Source organism: Heptranchias perlo, chromosome 22 (genome assembly GCF_035084215.1).
Source record: "Heptranchias perlo isolate sHepPer1 chromosome 22, sHepPer1.hap1, whole genome shotgun sequence".
Taxonomy (NCBI): Eukaryota; Metazoa; Chordata; class Chondrichthyes; order Hexanchiformes; family Hexanchidae; genus Heptranchias; species Heptranchias perlo.
Window position 1 is genome coordinate 17,953,732 of NC_090346.1, and position 20,505 is coordinate 17,974,236.

Here is a 20,505-nt window from a genome sequence, read left to right on the forward strand (position 1 = left end):
CTGGAAACAGTTTCTCCTTCACTATCAAAACGCAATCATGATTTTGAAACCTCTATAAAATCTCCTCTTAACCTTCTCTGCTCTAAGGAGAACAATCCCAGCTTCTCCAGTCTCTCCACATAACGGAAGTCCTCGTCCCTGGTACCATTCTAGTAAATCTCATCTGCACCCTCTCTAAGTCCTTGACATCCTTCCTGAAATGTAGTGCCCAGAATTCAACACACTACTCCAGCTGAGGCCTAACCAGTGTTTTATAAAGGTTTAGCATAACTTCCTTACTTTTGTACTCTATGCCTCTATTAATAAAGGCCAGGATCCCATATTCCTGGTGAGTGCAGTGATGTTCGAATACCACCTCTTCTGTCTCTACCCAATGCCCCACTATTCCAGTTTCAAAGTAAACCAGCATTGGTCAAATTCAGAATAAAGTTCCTTTAGCGCTGATCAAACAATGTAGTCTAACCTTGCAAACTGAACAGCAGCCTCTGCTTGAACCAATGACATTTCCATTTCCCAGCAGCCATCCTTATGGTACCTCTGAGGGCGAATGTGGGCAGCGTTTTATGCTGTAAACTCATGACCACCAGCAAGTGGGTTGAAACTGGCCAACCTCATTCTCGCCCCCAACTCTTGTCAGTAAGGAAATGAGAGAGATTAGGAGAAATTTATTTTACACACGAATCCCCGATTTTAATCGCTCCGCAATTCGCGACCGTGCCTTCAGCTGCCTGGGCCCTAATCTCTGGAATTCCCTCCCTAAACCTCTCAGCCTCTCTACCTCTCTCTCCTCCTTTAAGACACTCCTTAAAACCTAGCACCTGTTCTAATATCTCCTTACGTGACTTGGTGTCAAATTTTGTTTGAAAACGCTCCTGTGAAGCGCCATGGGACATTTTACTAATTTAAAGGCACTATATAAATGCAAGTTGTAAGAGCGTGGAATATTTTGGCATGGGAGTGGTTGAGGCAGAGACAATTACATCTTTTAAGGGAAAATTGAATAAATGTATACAGGGCTATGGGGAAGAGTGAGGCAGTGGGACTAGTTTTGGATTGATACAGGCCTATGGGCCAAATGGCCTCATTCTGTGGTTGTGATCAACACATGGAATGAACTTCTGGATAGAGTAGTGGAGGTGAAAATCCTGCAGTATAAGAAAAAAATTAGATGCTGCACTAGATAGTGTTGGGTGTTTTTGGATGATGAATTAAGACAGGCTGATGGCCTCCCTCATCTAAGAACATAAGAATAGGAGCAGGAGCAGGCAATAGGGCCCCTCAAACCTGCTCTGTCATTCAGTAAGATCATGGCTGATCTTCAACCTCAACTCCACATTCCTGCCCTACCCCCATATCCCTTGATTCCCCTAGAGTCCAAATATCCATCGATCTCAGTCTTGAATATACTCAATGACTGAGTATCCACAGCCCTCTGGGGTAGAGAATACCAAAGATCTGTAATTATCTTGTGATTTTTGTGAGTTTGATTTTTGGAAATAGTGTAAGGAAAGAAAAATACAAACCTGGAAATTAAATGAATTCCTTAGTATTCTCCTGTGCACCGTTTCCTGATGGAGGGACTGAGCAGACTGCTTGATTGTAATTGGTTAACAGTCAGGACCTCATGCTGCCTCATTGACTTCCCTTCTGTTAATCTATTTTCTTGCTGTTCCTCTTTTATTCCTTTCTTTTCTTTTGGTGTTTGATTTCTTGGAAGGAGGATGAGAGTAACTGAGGCACTGTAATAGGAGAGACAATGAATGAAAAGAGACACTGAGACTTGGATAACATGGCCGAATTGATGCAGTGTGGAGGGAATATGGCCTTCCATGTTTGTGACAGTGTATTCCACTTTTATCCCCATGATGCTGCATTGCCTGATGCAGTATAACTGGGCCATCAATCACCACGTGTATCTTTTTATAAAGCTGTATGATTCATCTTTCTTTGCTTGCAGTGACTATTTACTAAATAGTGACACTACAGTTAATGTTGCCTTGTAAACTTCCTCCAGTGCAATGGTGTACTTCCTGAATACGGGCACTTCATTTGAGTCTCACAAGGTACTGCACTCCTACAGTAACCAGACCTGTAATTTCCTATCTGAGTTAATTAGTGTGTTGAAGCAATTCAGAGAGATTACACAGCGCTTGCTGTCAGAAGAGGCTGTTTTGATCCTTGGTCAGTGTTGAGTTAGCTTACCTCAGCTAGGCCCACAATAGGGGTGCTACAGTTGGTAGGGGGACCCCTGGGTTAAGGAGGGGAAAATCAGCCGGGGTTCCGTCTCCTGACCGTTATCAGTGATATCCCTGAATAAGTGAGCACGTGTAGATATCTGATAAGGACAGGATTGGGCTTGGCTGTGACCATCTTTGCAGTTTGATAGCCTGGCAACACTCAATCAAGGTTCATAAGATACCATGGGGTACCCAGTGGCCGTGGAACTGTGCCCCAGTGAGGAGTTCCCCTCTTCAGGAAAGGAGAGAAAATGAAATTATTTGCCTAAAAGCAGTGTGAATGATTTCTTAGTGACTCCCCTTCATTCCTGTTTTCTCACATATGCGACATGTTTTCTCACATATCACATATTGAATGTATAATTGGTTGTGTTGAGAATTGAGAGGCCTAGTTAATCAGGAGCCCAGTAGGTTCTCACAAGCTACGACTGACTGGTCACTATCTTTGAGGAGATGCCCATCCATCACTCCAGTTTCTTTTCCCTCCATTCCACTGATTTCAGTAGTAGTTTTAGGAGATTATGATTGGTACACCACTAGGGGAGAGCTTAAATGATTAATGTTGAAGTTCCTACTGTAGTAGTCATTTGCAAATTTGTGGCTTTGTAACTGCAAAGTGTATTTTTATTAAGATGTGACTTTATAATGCATGGGAAGAGTTAAACACTTCTCTACATTGTTGTATTTTTAAAATATCAAGAAATAACAAAAATAGCAATGGGTGGAGGTTGCACTGAGTCATTCAACAAGATCTTGTTTCTGTCAGCAGTGAGTTATCACTTTATATGGGGAATGGAAATGAGACTAACTTCCAGAGCAGAAATGGTTTCTGGTCACACACCAAAAGTTGGGCAGCAAGTCCCAGGCTGTTTTGAAGTGATTCTAGAAACCATTTCACACACTTAGCTTCTGCCACTCAAAAATAGTGAGTGCTGTAGTAAAGTGGAAGAACCCTATATGAATTAGAGCAGAGTCTTGTACAAGAAAGAACTTGCATTTATATAGCGCCCTTCGCAACCTCGGGACATCCCAAAGCGCTTCACAGCCAATCAAGTGTAGTCACTGTTGTAATGTAGGAAACTCAGCAGCCAATTTGCACACAGCAAGGTCCCACAAACAGCAATGAGATAAATGAACAGATCATCTGTTTTAGGTATTGGCTGAACAGTAAATGTTGGCCAGGACACCAGGAGAACTTCAAATAGCACCATGGGATCTTTTACATCCACCTGAGAGCAGACGGATCCTTAATTTAAGGTCTCATCTGAAAGACTGCACCTCTGACAGTGCAGCACTCCCTCAGTACTGCACTGAAGTGCCAGCCTAGATTATGTGCTCAAGTCTCTGGATTGGGACTTGAACCCACGGCCTTCTGACTCCAAAGTGAGAGTGCTACCACTGAGCCATGGCTGACACCTAAATATATAGACAGTCAAGTGTTCCACAGTGGATTAATGAGTATAGGCACTGCCCAGTGTGGCAGTAAGGTATAAGGACCAGAAAGTCCCAGGTTCAGTTGCAGGCTTTGCTGAGTTAGTTACAATTAACCCAAACCCCTGGCCCAAGAAGGGGCAGGGAATCGGCTAGAGATCCTTTACTGTCCGGTGACAACTCCTGGAATATGTTTGTGGACATTTGGCTTGAACCAGACTGCATGATGCTGGTATTCAGCAATGACCAGCTCCTTGGTCTAAATGGATAATTCATTGTATATGAAGCACTCTGAGATATTTGAGATGTGATGAGGCGCTATAAAATATAAATGCAATTCTTATTGCTTGGGCGATTGGGTCCATGCAACTGTAGCAAATAGAAAGAAACTTTTTAAATTCAAATGACTGTACTAGATGTAAAAAGGGGCAGAAACTAAAAATATCTAAAGAGACTAGAGAGCCTTCAGTTTTGAGTGCTGACAAATCAGACATACAAGATTTCTGTATGCCTGTGTATTGCCCTATGCAGATTATTTTCTTCTTGCATGAATAATGATTGGCTCCCCTTTATTTCCCACCCCCACCCCCACCCCCAAAAAAAACCTCCTTTGTAGCTTAAACTTAATTTTGGTTTTAAACACTGCTGCCCTGATTGTCTCCATGGCTGGGCTCAGGTCTTGCCCTCTGCTACCTGCAGATATATAGACTCCCAGAGGTGAGATTTTAATATTCCAGAGCTTTACATCGCTCACTAAGAGATAATAGTAAGTTGTTTTGGCCAGGACAGATGGTACTGTTGGAGGCGATCCAGCAGATCTGAATTGGACAGCCAGGCCGGTCAAACGCCAACTGCATGCAAGCTTCAGCTTGTGAATTTTAGACTCTGGCTATTTTACCAGGACAGCAGTGGCAGTGGGAGACCACCTGAGATCCCAGGAAGAAGGGTGTCGAAGATGGAGGTTGTGGGGAAAGGTGACAGGCCAAAAGAGAGGGAGGACAATTTTCAAAAGGCATTCGATAAGGTGCCACATAAAAGGTTGTTACACAAGGTAAGGGCTCATGGGGTTGGGGGTAATGTATTAGCATGAATAGAGGATTGGTTAAAGGACAGAAAGCAGAGAGTAGGGATAAAAGGGTTGTTCTCAGGTTGGCAGGCTATAACTAGTGGGGTGCCGCAAGGATCGGTGCTTGGGCCTCAGCTATTTACAATCTATATTAATGACTTAGATGAAGGGACCAAGTTTAATGTATCCAAGTTTGCTGACGATACAAAGCTAGGTGGGAAAGTAAGCTGTGAGGAGGACACAGAGTCTGCAAAAGGATATAGACAGGTTAAGCGAGTGGACAAGAAGGTGGCAGATGGAATATAATGTGGGGAAATGTGAGGTTATTCACTTTGGTAAGAAGAATAGAAAAACAGAATATTTTTTAAATGATGAAAAACTATTAAATGTTAGTGTTCTGAGAGACTTTGGTGTCCTCGTACAAGAAACACAAAAAGTTAGTATGCAGGTACAGCAAGCAGTTAGAAAAGCAAATGGCATGTTGGCCTTTATTGCAAAGGGGTTGGAGTACAAGACTAAGGAAGTTGTACAGGGCATTGGTGAGACCTCACCTGGAGTACTGTGTACAGTTTTGGTCTCCTTGTCTAAGGAAGGATATACTTGCCTTAGAGGCGGTGCAACAAAGGTTCACTAGATTAATTCCTGGGATGAGAGGGTTGTCCTATGAAGAGAGATTGAGTAGAATGGGCCTATGCTCTCTGGAGTTAGAAGAATGAGAGGTGATCTCATTGAAACATACAAGATTCTGAGGGGGGCTTGACAGGGTAGATGCTGAGAAGTTGTTTCCCCTGGCTGGAGAGTCTCAGGATATGGGGTCGGCCATTTAAGACTGCGATGAGGAGGAATTTCTTCACTGAGGGTTGTGAATCTTTGGAATTCTCTACCCCAGAGGGCTGTGGATGCTGAGTTATTGAGTATATTCAAGGCTGAGATAGATAGATTTTTGGACCCGAGGGGAATCAAGGGATATGGGGATCTGGCAGGAAAGTGGAGTTGAGGTCGAAGATCAGCCATGATCTGATTGAATGGCGGAGCAGGCTTGAGGGGCTGTATGGCCTACTCCTGCTTCTATTTCTTATGTTCTAATGACAGGGAGATCTCCTAGTGTGACCACCAGTATCACCAGAAAGAGTAACTGCTCATCCATCTCATTGCTGTTGTGGGACATTACTGGCACTCTAGCTGCTGTGTTTGCCTGCGTAACTTACTAAAAGCTGTTGTGTGATGAAGCACTATACAAATGAAAGGATGGTCTGTGGGTGGCAGGTGACATTCTCAAGTCACTTCTGGTGCCTCTCGAGGTGAATACTGGGAAGTGCACAATGGGGCTGGAATACGAAGGGGAGGAAGTTATGCTTGAGTTGTACAGAGACTTGGTGAGACCCCATATGGAATACTATTCAGTTTTGCGCACCACATCTCAGGAAGGTTATATTAGCGTTGGAGGGGTACAACACAGATTCATCAGAATGATACCAGGGCTTAGAATGTTAAATAATGAGGACAGGTTGCATAAATTTGTCTTGTATTCCCTTGAGTATAGATGATTGAGGGGTGATCTGATTGAGTGTTTAAAATGATTAAAGGATTTGATAGGGTTAATACAAAGGAACTGTTTCCTTTAGTGGGGGAATCAAGGACAAGAGGACATAATAAAATTAAAGCTAGGCCATTCAGGAGTGAAATCAGGAAACACTTTTTCACCCAAAGGATAGTGGAAATCTGCAATCCTGGCTATGGATGCTGGGGTTAATTGGAGCTTTCAAGCCTAGGGTGGATAGATTTTTGTAGGTAAGGGCATCAAGGGATATGGAGAAAAGGTGGATAAATGGAGTTGAGGTGCAGATCAGCCATGATCTGATGGCGGAGCAGGCTCGAGGGGCTGAATGGCCTACTCCTGTTCCTAAGAGGTCTCTTAGAAGTTTACCTTTTTTACTCGTTCATGGGATGTGGGCGTCGCTGACGAGGCCAGCATTTATTGCCCATCCCTAATTGCCCTTGAGAAGGTGGTGGTGAGCCGCCTTCTTGAACCGCTGCAGTCCGTGTGGTGAAGGTAGGGCTGTTAGATAGGGAGTTCCAGGATTTTGACCCAGCGACGATGAAGGAACTGTGATACATTTCCAAGTTGGGATGGTGTGTGACTTCAGGTATTAGCATTTGTTTTTGTTAAACGTATTCTGCTACCGACTGATCAGCACATATTGTCACATTTTGCGCTAAGATTAGTGTCCCAGGTTTTGAGTAGTATTCTTGATTTTGCTGCACTTGACCAGCTTCAGTATGTGTCTTGGGGAGAAACCTATAAAGTTTCTGTGGTTTATGTAGGTTTTCTAAGACTGAAATGGTAGCTTAAGGCACTTACTGCAAAAGTACCAGATGCTATTTTTGGTTGGTAGAAAATCCACAGGACTTTTAACAAACTGGGCAGATTGGTTAAATGCTTTAAAAGAAAGTGCAGAATATAAAATTCTGGGCATTTTTAAAGGTGTATTTTTTCTGGTCTGATATTATTTAAGACACCACAGAACAGTGCTATTAAAGGAATAAGATGCTTTATATTGGTGATCTTGTGCTGCAGTTTTCCATTGTTTTGCACATTTGAGTCCATCTTTTCAGTGATGACCAGAAAACTGCAAGTCTTCGATTCTTAGATTTGCTGTCATTCAAACCCACTTGCCATAACTCGGTGCCACATTTTGCACGTTCAGCCCTAAGCTGAGTCATCAGAATGCCACATGATTGCAAGGCTGTTTGTGTATGAGAGGATTTATCACTTAATGTCACTGCAAACTGAGACTTGGTTACATTGTCATTTTTTTTAAATTCAGGAGCTCCTCCTGGTGGCTCAGAGGTGATGTGGAAGTCTGCAGATCAGTAATGCTATGACTACCAGCTCTAGTCAGCTTGCTGGGACTGCTGTTCTCCTGTCCAAGGGAGATCTCTACACATGTGGTTACCGGGTTAAAATTAAAATATTTAAACAGTACTGGTGGCAGTAATGACTCATTCTAAACATTTAAAATAACAGTGAGCAGGTTTAAAAGGTATACAGTTTAATACTGGAGTTACACTTCATGCAGTGTCAAACCAAAATGGTGTGAGACCACCACCTCTTTCCAGAGTCGAGGCACGTCCTTCACAGCCATGCTAAACCTGCAGTACAAACCCAGCCTAAGATTCCGGGTTCAATCCCATCTGCCTGGAGCAGTGATATGGGTGCTATAGTTCCCTCAGTGAAGGGGAAAAGCAGCCTGGGTTTCTGCTCCTGATCATTATATTCAGTGATCACCTACGGGAAGTGTAGGTGTGGATACCAGGTGAGGACAGGATCAGGCTTGGCTCTAAAGCCCTGCTAGTATTCGCTGGCTTGGCTCTCGTGTTAGTCCTGGAAACTTGGTTAAGGTACCAAGGGGAAGGCTGATGCCTGTGGAACCATACCCCATTAAAAGGGGGTTAATGGCTTCAGGAGACGAAGGTAGAAGATCTTCTCAGTCACTGGCTCGATTCTTGTTTATGCTCCTGATGTGTTTCACTTTCAGATTTCAGTCGTGCCATTTGGTAGAGGCAGTGACTAAGTGGGAATTCTGGAATCAGCAGCCAAGGTTTAGCACCTTCTTGCTTAAGACTAGTACTGGCAGAGGCCAGACTTCCTGCTCCTGACTAGTCCACTAACTGTACCCTTCCCTCCATCCCCAAACCCTGGTTGTAATGTTGATGTTGGATGAGGACAGAATTTGGTCTAATAACTTGACATACACGATATTGAACCTCCCACAAGGAGCGACCAAGTGGGCAAGATATCATTCTGTGAAACTGTACCCCACTTCCCCCCCCCCCCACCCCCCTGCCCAGCAGGAGAGGAGAACATTGTGGGGAAAAAGAACTTCTTCCAAAAAGTCATTGTCACCATTCTCTGCCTGCAGATGGCAGGAAAATGAATCTCCCTTTTTCCAGTGTGTTTGACTCTCCTCCCACCCCCACCCACCAGGTACATGAGTAATGTTTGTAGTCGAGGAATCACAAGGGGCCATTACCAGTGGGTGCTGGGGGATTTGTGATGACTTTGTTCTATTGTTCGAATATAACCTGTGCCAGAGGACAGGTTTAGTGGATGGTTATGTAGTAGTTGTGACTCATGAATTGTCTGTGTGGGTTACATATAAACACACACCATGCATGCAGCTACTTTGATCTTGTGATTTGAGTTTTTTTTTAACTTGCTGTATGATTTTAATGAGGGCTTTTTCCTTTTTGCCGTGTTTTGCAGTATGATGCTGTTCCCATTCAGTCCAGTGTGGTCCTCTGCTCGTGCCCGTCTCCATCCATGGTGAGAAATCAGTCGGACACCAGCTCGCGGCCTGCCACCACAGGTGTCACCATGGACAGTAGTGCAGGCGATACTGGGCCAGTGGTGAGTTCTTTACCACAGCACACAGGACAGCGGCAGCAACTGGCCTCACACACCCAGCGGCAACAGCCGGCTGGGCACACGCAGCAACCACGGAAGAAACGGCCAGAAGACTTCAAGTTTGGGAAGATTCTTGGCGAGGGCTCATTCTCAACGGTATGTATTTTAAAATTCTGTTTGTATATTGTAATTTTTTTTAAATGTTGTGCATATCCACATATTTGGGTATATGCAGAGTTGTCTATTCATTCTCATTCTGTTAATTCTCTGGCTCTCTGTCTGTATTAATTCTTTGCCGCTCTAGGGGAGGGGTGGGGGCTGTCTCTGTGGTTCTCTCTCTCTGTCTCTCTGGGACCACTGTTGTTCACAATTTACATTAACGATTTGGGTTCGGAAATTAGAAGTACAATTTCAAAATTTGCGGATGACACCGAATTAGGGGGTGTGGTTAATACAAAGGATGAATGTGTCAAAATGTAAGAGGACATCAATAAACTTGCAGAATGGGCGTATAATGGGAAAATGAATTTCAATATACCTTGGTCAGGCCTCATTTGGAATACTGTGTCCAGTTTTGGTCGTCTCACATGGTGGGTGATATTGGGGCTTTGGGCAGGTCCCAGAGGAGAAGGCTACTAGATTAATTCCCAGCTTAAAACATCTGAGTTATCAAGATAGGGTCAAAATCCTGGAACTCCCTACCTAACAGCACTGTGGGAGAACCTTCACCACACGGACTGCAGCGGTTCAAGAAGGCGGCTCACCATCAACTGCTCACGGGCAATCAGGGATGGGCAATAAATGCTGGCCTTGCCAGAGACGCCCACATCCCATGAACGAATAAAAAAAAAAGGCTAAAAGAGCTGGGACTCTACACTTTTTAGAGAAGCTTAGACTATGGGGGTGATCTGAGAGGTTCACAGGATGATGAAAGGAATAGATTGTGTTTGAGTTGACAGTTTGTTCCAATTAAATACATTAGGGAGGACCAGGGGTCACAATTTTAAGTTGTACAAGACCAGATCGAGGTTAGATGTCAGGAGGCGGTTCTTTTCCCAGAGAATAGTGGGCCTCTGGAACAGGCTGCCAGCTCATGCGGTGGACACCGATTTGCTGAATTCCTTCAAGCGAGAGCTGGACCTGTTTCTGGCTGGGGCGGAGATCACTTCATACAAAAGGTAGGTAACGTAATGCATAGAATTCAGGGCCAGAGTCGTCATCTGGACTAGTTTCAATCACCAAACGGGTCAGAGAGGAATTTCCCAGCTTTTCTCCCCTAAATTGGCGAGGGTTTTTGACTGGTTCTTTGCCTCTCCCTGGAGATCGCATGGCTTGGGGTGGGGAGTGTATATATTGCGATACGCAATGAATTTGGGGCAATCCGTGTTTGTACAATGGTGAGGCGTCTGCCGGTGGAACACGGTAACAGTTGATCTCCACAGCAGACTCTCTGACCCAGTACCTGAGAGAGCCCGCGACTCAACACCAAGGTGCTGTCGATTAGAACATAAGAACATAAGAAATTGGAGCAGGAGTAGGCCAATCGGCCCCTCGAGCCTGCTCCGCCATTCAATAAGATCATGGCTGATCTGATCCCAACCACAAATCTAAAGAACACAAGAAGTCGGAGCAGGACCCGGCCACATAGCCCCTGGGCCCTCTCCGCCACCCACAGGGCATTGACCGATCCGAACTCAGCTTCATGTCCAATTTCCTGCCCGCTCCCCATAACCCCTAATTCCCTTTACTTCTAGGAAACTGTCTATTTCTGTTTTAAATTTATCTAATGATGTAGCTTCCACAGCTTCCTGGGGCAGCAAATTCCACAGACCTACCACCCTCTGAGTGAAGAAGTTTCTCCTCATCTCAGTTTTGAAAGAGCAGCCCCTTATTCTAAGATTATGCCCCCTAGTTCTAGTTTCACCCATCTTTGGGAACATCCTTACTGCATCCACCCGATCAAGACCCTTCACAATCTTATATGTTTCAATAAGATCGCCTCTCATTCTTCTGAACTCCAATGAGTAGAGTCCCAATCTACTCAACCTCTCCTCATATGTCCGCCCCCTCATCCCCGGGATTAACCGAGTGAACCTTCTTTGTACTGCCTCGAGAGCAAGTATGTCTTTTCCTAAGTATGGAGACCAAAACTGTATGCAGTATTCCAGGTGCGGTCTCACCAATACCTTATATAACTGCAGCAATACCTCCTTGTTTTTATATTCTATCCCCCTAGCAATAAAAGCCAACATTCCGTTGGCTTTCTTGATCACCTGCTGCACCTGCATACCAACTTTTTGATTTTCTTGCACTAGGACCCCCAGATCCCTTTGTACTGCAGTACTTTCCAGTCTCTCGCCATTAAGAAAATAACTTGCTCTCTGATTTTTCCTGCCGAAGTGCATAACCTCACATTTTCCAATATTATATTGCATCTGCCAAATCTCCGCCCACTCACCCAGCCTGTCTATATCCCCTTGCAGGTTTTTTATGTCCTCCTCACTCTCTACTTTCCCTCCCATCTTTGTATCATCTGCAAATTTTGATATGTTGCACTCGGTCCCCTCCTCCAAATCGTTAATATAGATTGTAAAGAGTTGGGGACCCAGCACCGACCCCTGTGGAACACCACTGGTTACTGGTTGCCAGTCCGAAAATGAACCATTTATCCCAACTCTCTGCTTCCTGTTCGATAACCAATCCTCCACCCATGCCAGAATATTACCCCCAATCCCGTGATTTTTTATCTTAAGTAATAATCTTTTATGTGGCACCTTGTCGAATGCCTTCTGGAAGTCTAAATACACTATGTCCACTGGTTCCCCTTTATCCACCCTATACGTTATATCCTCGAAGAACTCAAGCAAATTTGTCAGACATGACTTCCCCTTCATAAAGCCATGCTGACTTTGTCCCATTAAATTATGCTTATCTAAATGTTCCGTTACTGTCTCCTTAATAATAGACTCCAAAATTTTACCCACCACAGATGTTAAGCTAACTGGCCTATAATTTCCAGCCTTCTGCCTACTACCCTTTTTAAATAACGGTGTTACATTAGCAGTTTTCCAATCTGCCGGGACCTCTCCTGAGTCCAGGGAATTTTGGAAAACTATCACCAAAGCATCCACAATCCCTACTGCCACTTCCCTCAAGACCCTAGGATGGAAGCCATCAGGTCCAGGGGATTTATCCGCCTTGAGTCCCATTTTTTTACTGAGTACCATCTCCTGAGTGATTTTAATCGTATTTAGCTCCTCCCCCCCGAGAGTCCCCTGTTTGTCCAGTGTTGGGATATTCTTAGTGTCCTCTACTGTAAAGACTGAAACAAAATATTTGTTCAGCATTTTTGCCATCTCCATGTTTCCCACCATTAATTTCCCGGTCTCATCCTCTAAGGGACCTATGTTTGCCTTAGCTGAGTTCTTTGCATGTGCCTCCTGATAACCTGAAAACCAATGATGAGGTGGTCCAAGCTGGACCAGCTCGCATGCTGTAGGCTGTACAGTTTTAGCCAGTAAACTCCAGGAATACTCCTGCATGCACCTGAGGATTCCTGCATTCAGATAGTGGGCTGTTTCCTCAGAGAGAGGAAGTGTATGCTTCATAATTGGGATTAGAGTTTGCTCCAGATATATTTTACTTTGCCCAACACAAGAGTCCAATTCCACAGGGAGATAGACAGATGTCATTCATCGTAAATCAAAACTGGCCCACTGAAAAGTACTTCTTTCAACGTCAGGCTTGTCAATCAAATCAGAGGTATCAGGGGATTTTAAAAGATGGTCAGCAGCTTCTCTGCAGTTTTTTGCCTGCCTGCAGACTTTCTGCAATAAACGACGCCTTAGAGCTCTGATTTGCCAACACTTCAGATTCTGGTACTTTTTCTTTTCCTCAGCACACACTGGTTTGCATTTTGACTCTACTTAGTGAACTTATTCCTTCTTGAGTCATAAGGTGAAGGCAGCACATCAGTTGTATTGGGAACTAGGTCAAGGAACATGACCTAACTCAGCTGCAGTGGGAGTAAGCTATCAGTTACCATCATTGTGTCATAACTTTTATGTTTTGGCAAGCTTTACTTGCTGATTTCTTTAGCAAGTAAAAAGAGTAAATATTTAGTTAACTGATATAAATTGTAATTTAATTTGCATATTTGAGCAAGTGTGTTATACCTGCTGGTGTGAAGAACAACCCTATTTTAAATTATATTTGTGTTGGGGCGAGTGATTTATCATCACTCCAGTCTGTTCAGTGCTAGCATTTTCACTGCCTCCAGGACACCTTTTGGCAAACTTGTGGTACTTCCATGGCACATGAGTAGAAGTTTGCAGGTTTTGTCACAGTGTGTTGCACCCTGCTAAATCAGGTGCCCCATTCGCACTGTGTTGCACCCTGCTAAATCAGGTGCCCCATTCGCACTGTGTTGCACCCTGCTAAATCAGGTGCCCCATTTGCACTGTGTTGCACCCTGCTGAATCAGTCACAAGTAGGTCAGACCAAATAGGGGTACCAGGTTCCCGTCCCTGAAGGATATTAGTGAACCATTGGGTTTTTGCAACAGTCGATAGATTTCATGGTCACGTAGGTGTCAGAAGGTTGTCGATCCAAGCCCTCCTCCAGGGACTGAGCACATAATCCAGGCTGACACTTCAGTGCCATACTGAGGGGGTGCTGCTGTGTTGGAGGTGCAATAATGGTGAGTGGCACTAGCAGCACAATTAAAAACTAGAGAGAGGCAAGGCCTTTAATGTTAATAAAGGAAACTTGCCCTCAACAATGAAAAGTGCAAATGAGCACTTGAGGTTGCATTTCCGGAAAGGATTTCTGTTCCCTGTTGTGTGGCTGACTGTTTTGTTTGTTTCTATCAGGTTGTTTTGGCCCGCGAGCAAGCAACTGCTAAAGAATATGCTGGTAAGTAACGACTGATTGACTTCCCTTCTAGTTTGGGTGGTGGTTTTGGGCTGTCGACTCCATCATGGCTCGTGCTTTCGCCTCTGGTCATCTTGGGCAAACTGTTTTCCCGGTTATCTGGGCTTTAGACCCCAAAATCCTGTATAGGTTTTAGAAACTCCCACAGAAACATGGCACAGGATGATGGGATTTGGGTTTGGCCACACTTCTGAGCTCTGTATCTCGGCCACAGCAAAGGCCTGACTCTTCCTTCCCCTCTGGTGCACTCTCCGGCCCCAGGAGCAAACGAAAGATGAACGGGGAAAGTCATCTCTGCACTGCTTGCCCAAGCCCTGACAGCGGATTCACTGGGGCCTGCAAATAAGTTAGTGTATGCCCTGGATCACCATAGCAACGAGACAAATAGAGGGAGCGTAATCTTCAAACTTATTACTTATTTAATTTAGCTTAAATTATCGCGGGTGGTGGTACAGCTAAAGCAGGCATTGCACTGTTAGGAAAATGCGAATGTTTGTAGTTTGCTGTTTCTGCTGCCAAATTGAAAGGAAAGTTGGCTCCCCGAGTGGTTTACTGGGTAGATGCACTGCCCAGTGTGATACTGAGACAAACAGACCACCTGGAGTTAGCAGGGCTTGGCCAGACAAGGAGCCAGCCTGTTATCATTGGCCTGGGGCTTTCCTGGTCTGTGGAATGGGTTCCCATTCCTTATCGCTGTCCCATGACCCCTACTGGAAAATGTGTGGGGGATGTCAGGTGAAGACCGGATTGGGTTCAGCTTTCAGCTTTGAGCTCCTCACGATCGAGTAGCCTGCCAGCACTCACATTCTGTACGTATATAAAGGCAGTATTGGAGAGCTGGTACAGGGTTGTTGCCTGTGGAGTTGTATGCTTGTAAGAGTCAGCACCTTCACTAGAAAATTGGGGTAACTTGTTTCTAATTAACGCAGGTGCAAAATATTGTAACCGCAGCTTCAGTGAAGCATTTGCATTGTTTGTCTTGCAGTTAAAATACTGGAGAAGCGTCATATCATTAAGGAGAACAAGGTACCGTACGTGACCCGAGAGAGGGATATCATGTCTCGCCTGGATCACCCCTTCTTTGTAAAACTCTACTTCACTTTTCAGGATGATGAGAAGCTCTGTATCCTTTGTTTTTAATGAGTGTCCCAGCCTCCTGCCGTTCACGGCTTAAAAGAAAATGCAAGGCAGCCATGCCGTTATTGCTTGGCTTGAAGATGATTGGCAGCTATCAGAAGTACAGCCTTGCATGTATTAAATTATTATTGAAAGAAATTACAAATTGAGGGTTTTTCTATCTTTACAGCCAGTGCTATAGTGGAGCATGATTTGGTCCTTAACTTCAATGCAGATTTTGGCCTTAGTTATGCTAAAAATGGAGAGCTGCTTAAATACATTCGTAAACAGGGCTCATTTGATGAGAACTGCACACGATTTTATTCTGCTGAAATTGTTTCGGCGCTAGAATACTTGCATGAGATCGGGATTATACACAGGTAAGGAGTTTTAATATTTTTTATTGTCAAAAAGATAATACATAAAGAGCAAGAGGATAACTAAGGAAAGAGTAGGGCCTATTAGAGACCAAAACGTAACCTGTGTGTGGAGGCGAAAGATGTGGGTATGGTTTTTAAATGAATACTTTGCGTCTGTCTTCACAAAGGAGGGGGAAGATGCCGAGATTGTAGTTGAGGAGGAGTGTGAAATGTTGGATGGGATAAACATAGTGAGAGGAAGTATTAAGTGGATTAGCATCTTTGAAAGTAGATAAATCGCCAGGCCCTGATGAAATGTATCCTAGGCTGTTAACAGATGCAAGGGAGGAAATAGCGAAGGCTCTGACCATAATGTTCCGATCCTCTCTGGATACAGACGTGGTGCCGGAGGACTGCTAACATTGTACCATTGTTCAAAAAGGATAGACCTAGTAATTACAGGCCAGTCAGTCTAACCTTGGTGGTGGGCAAATTATTGGAATCAATTCTGAGGGACAGTATAAACCGTCATTTAGAAAGGCATGGGTTAATCAAGGACAGTCAACATGGATTTGTGAAGGGAAGGTCGTGTCTGACTAACCTGATTGAATTTTTTGAGGAGGTAACAAGGAGGGTCTAAGAGGGTAGTGCGTTTGATGTAGTCCACGTGGATTTTAGCAAGGCTTTTGACAAGATCCTGCATGGCAGAGTGGTCAAAAAAGTAAAAGCCCATGGGATCCAAGGGAAAGTGGCAAGTTGGATTCAAAATTGGCTCAGTGGCAGGAAGCAAAGGGTAATGGTCGACAGGTGTTTTTGTGACTGGAAGGCTGTTTCCATTGGGTTCCATAGGGCTCAGTACTATCTCCCTTGCTTTTTAGGGTATGTATTAATGATTTAGACTTAAATGTAGGGGGCACGATTAAGAAGTTTGCAGATGGTACAAAAGTGTGGTTGATGGGACGAAAGCTGTAGACTGCAGGAAGATATCAATGGACCGGTCAGGTGGGCAGAAAAGTAGCAAATGGAATTCAATCCAGAGAAGTGTGAGGTAATGCATTTAGGGAGGTCAAACAAGGCATGGGAAAACACGATAAATGAGAGGATACTGAGAGGTGTAGAGGACGAGAGGGGCCTTGTAGTGCATGTCCACAGATCCCTGAAGGTAGTAGAACAGGCAGATAAGATGGTCAAGGCGGCATACGGGATACTTTCTTTTGTTAGCCGAGGCATAGAATATAAGAGTAGGGAGGTTATGCTAGAACTGTACAAAACACTGGTTAGGCCATAGCTTGAGTACTGCATACAATTCTGGTCACCACATTACAATAAAGATGTGATTGCAGTAGAGAGGGTACAGAGCAGATTTATGAAGATAGCTATGAGGAAAGATTGGATCGGTTGGGGTTCTCTTTGGAGGTTGAGGGCTGATTTAATTGAGGTCTACAAAATTATGAGTGGATAGGGAGGACCTATTTCCCTCAGCAGAGGGGTCAATAACCAGGGGGCATAGATTTAAAGTAATTGGTAGAAGGATTAGAGGGAAGCTGAGGATTTTTTTTTCACCCAAAGAATGGTGGGGATCTGGAACTCACTGCCTGAAAGGGTGGTAGAGGCAGAAACCCTCATTGCATTTAAAAAGTACTTGGATATGCACTTGAAGTGCCGTAACCTACAGGGCTACGGACCAAGTGCTGGAAAGTGGGATTAGACTAGATAGCTCTATTTCAACCGGCACAGACACGATGGGCCAAATGGCCTCCTTCTGTGCCGTAAATTTTCTATGTTTCTAAAACAAAAGTTGCTTTCTCAGTGGCTCACTGTGTTGTATGGTGTGGTACTGAGCCATACAGACCATAAAGGTCTGTCTCGATCACCAGTATGTGCTGAGTTAGCAGCAATAGGCATTTGATAAAGTACCACATCATAGACTTGTTCGTAAAATTAGACCCCATGGGATTAAAAGGACAGTGGTAGCATGGATACAAAATTGGCTACGGGACAGAAAGCAGAGAGTAGTGGTGAACGGTTGTTTTTCAGACTGGAGGGAAGTATACAGTGGTGTTCCCCAGGGGTCGGTATTAGGACCACTGCTCTTTTTGAACTATATTAATGACCTGGACTTGGGTATGGAGGGTTTAATTTCAAAATTTGTAGATGACACAAAACTTGGAAATGTAGCAAACAATATGGAGGATAGAGAATAGTAACAGACTTCAGGAGGACATAGACAGACTGGTGAAATGGACAGACACATGGCAGATGAAATTTAACGCAGAGAAGTGTGAAGTGTTACGATTTGGGTAGGAAGAATGAGGAGAGGCAATATAAACTAAATGGTACAATTTTAAAGGGAATGCAGGAACAGAGAGACCTGGCGGTGTGTGTACACAAATCTTTTGAAGGTAGCAGGACAAGTTGACAAGGCTGTTGGAATCATATGGGATCATTGGCTTTATTAATAGAGGCATAGAGTACAAAAGCAAGGAAGTTATGCTAAATCTTTATAAAACACTGGTTAGGCTTCACCTGGAGTACTGTGCTCAATTCTGGACACCACACTTTAGGAATGATGTCAAGGCTTTAGAGAGGGAGCAGAAGAGATTTACTAGAATGGTACCAGGGGTGAGGGACTTCAGTTATGTAGAGAGACTGGAGAATCTGGGATTGTTCTCCTTAGAGCAGAGAAGGTTAAGAGGAAAATTGATAGAGGTGTTCAAAATCATGAACGGTTTTGATAGAATAAGTAAGGAGAAACTGTTTCCAGTGGCAGAAGGGTCGGTAACCAGAGGACACAGATTTAAGGTGATCGGCAAAACAGCTAGAGGCGACAAGAGGAAATATTTTTTTACGCAGCGAGTTGTAATGATCTGGAATGCGCTGCCTGAAAGGATGGTGGAAGCAGATTCAGGAATAACTTTCAAAAGGGAATTGGATAAATACTTGAAAGGAAAAAATTTACAGGGAAAGAGCAGGGGAATGGAACTAATTGGGATAGCTCTTTCAAAGAGCTGGCAGAGGCATGATGGGCTGAATGGCCTCCTTCTGTGCTGTACCTACTATGATAGAGCTGGTACAGGTTGCTTTGGTGTCCTTCAACCAGGAGGGGGAAAAGTAAGCCAGGGTTCCTGAACCTGATCACTATCAAGCAATTCCTGCTGGAAAATGCACCTGTGATGAGGGCAGGCTCTGCAATGATATCTGCTCGCAACCCCCAACCCCGAAAACATAAGGAAACTTCTACCCAGTTGGTGCCTCCTTACCTGTGATTCCATGTGATGAGGGCTGCAAACCTGCATTGCACCACACTCACGCAGCACATTAATGTTTCAGTTCAGTTGAGAGCCTGGCTTCCACTGTCTGAACTTCTAGTGAGGATCAGAAAGTTGTGCTGTGATGCACTAAAAGGAGGGAACAGTCAAAGATCAACTGGAAAAGAAGCCAATTTCAATTGGATAAAGATAAATTGTAAAGAAAAATTGGCAAATAAACAGGAGGTGATTAGAGTACAGACTAGACATATTCCTACAAGAAGTAAAAGGTGCTTAGCAAAGTCTGGAGTTTCTTGGATGAGTGGCAAAATTAAACTGACAAAGGCATCTGAGAAATCTAGGGCTCAGAATACAAAAGAAAATTGAGCCGAATATGGGAAATCTAGAAGGAAGGGAGGAAGATTAGAAAGGCCAAGAGGAGACATGAAGGAGTGGTGAGTAACAAAAGGGAAGTAGTAAAGGATTTTATAAGCACAAAGTCAAAGTAATTAACAGGATAGATTAGAGATGAGAAAATAAATCAGCTGCATTGGTGGCGATAATAGAGGACTTTGCCTCAATTCTCACAAGAATGTGGTAGTGAAATTGAAAAGAGGTATGTGGGTATTGGGGTTGGAGTGGAGGGACTCACTGGAAGGGGAACTCTTATCCTTCAGTACTGTGGCACTTCCACCACTGAAATACAGAATGCAGAACTTGGTGGAAACACATTGTAACCAGTGTTAGTCCCACATTGAACACAAAGAAATCGGCTTCCACTTATTAGTCAGCAGTTACCCACTACACGCAGCTCCCCATTTAAAGGTCGAGTGTGGGCCGCACTAGATAGCTGTTTATAGACAGCACTCTTGTGTTGCTGAAGCCCTCGCCTTATCTCTACATCTTCGTGTCAAAAACCGGGTCTCTGAGACTGAAGTTTCCTCCTACCACACTGTTGCTGTGGTTGTGACCAATCTCCCAAACGCATTGAACCCTACACAAAGGACAACAGTGGCATAATAGCTCTATCTGTGAGGTATCAGTGGATTAGTGTCACAGTCTGCAAGTAGGTCATGGTGTTCCTGCTCCCGAGTAGGAAGAAATTGGTATTCCGGCCATGAACGTACACCGTGGGGGAAGAGTGAGATAAGGCAACAATGTCTGTAACATTCACTGCTGTATCCTGATGTATTATAATTCATATTTGTATAGCGCCCCTCACCTAGAAGAATATCTGAGTTCTTAAAAGGGAGAGGAGAGGCAGATGGCAGGAAGAGGAGCAGAATCATTGGGGGTTGCTGAGCACGCAGTTGAGGAGTAGGGTCTTGGGCTTTTGAAGAGAGAGCCAGCAAAGCAAAGTCGTTTTGGGAAGAGTTCCAAAGAGTAGGACTAGTGACTGACGATTCAGCCTCCAGTGACGGAGGGGTGGGACAGGGGGGCAAGCTGTAATCCAGAAGTGGGCTGCGGCCTGTCTCTGAGGGCATGGCGGGGGGGACGCTATCGGCCTGCCTCTTTGTCTTTGCTCCTATTTCGCCTTTTGCCCCTTGCTTCTGGCCAATTGATTTTGTGATGAAGACCGGCGTGTAACAGAATTAACAATTAGGTGTAAGAAGGGAGGTCGGGCAGGACTATTCACCCAAAGGTGGATGAATAGGAAGACCTTTGAGCGGAGCAGTATAAATCGCTTCAAGAGGCAACTCGATGTGAT

The 20,505-nt window shown here is 44.3% G+C and overlaps 1 protein-coding gene across 1 annotated transcript in view; it reads left to right on the forward strand.

The window, feature by feature from the left end:
- The window catches only part of LOC137340879 (3-phosphoinositide-dependent protein kinase 1-like), an 84,125-nt gene that overhangs the window by 48,891 nt on the left and 14,729 nt on the right, over positions 1-20,505 (forward strand). Inside the window, exons 2-5 of the mRNA XM_068003684.1 lie at positions 9,002-9,298; positions 14,014-14,056; positions 15,060-15,197; positions 15,426-15,570. Coding sequence (XP_067859785.1) covers positions 9,002-9,298; positions 14,014-14,056; positions 15,060-15,197; positions 15,426-15,570 — 623 coding nt within the window. The remainder of the gene's footprint in view (positions 1-9,001; positions 9,299-14,013; positions 14,057-15,059; positions 15,198-15,425; positions 15,571-20,505) is intronic.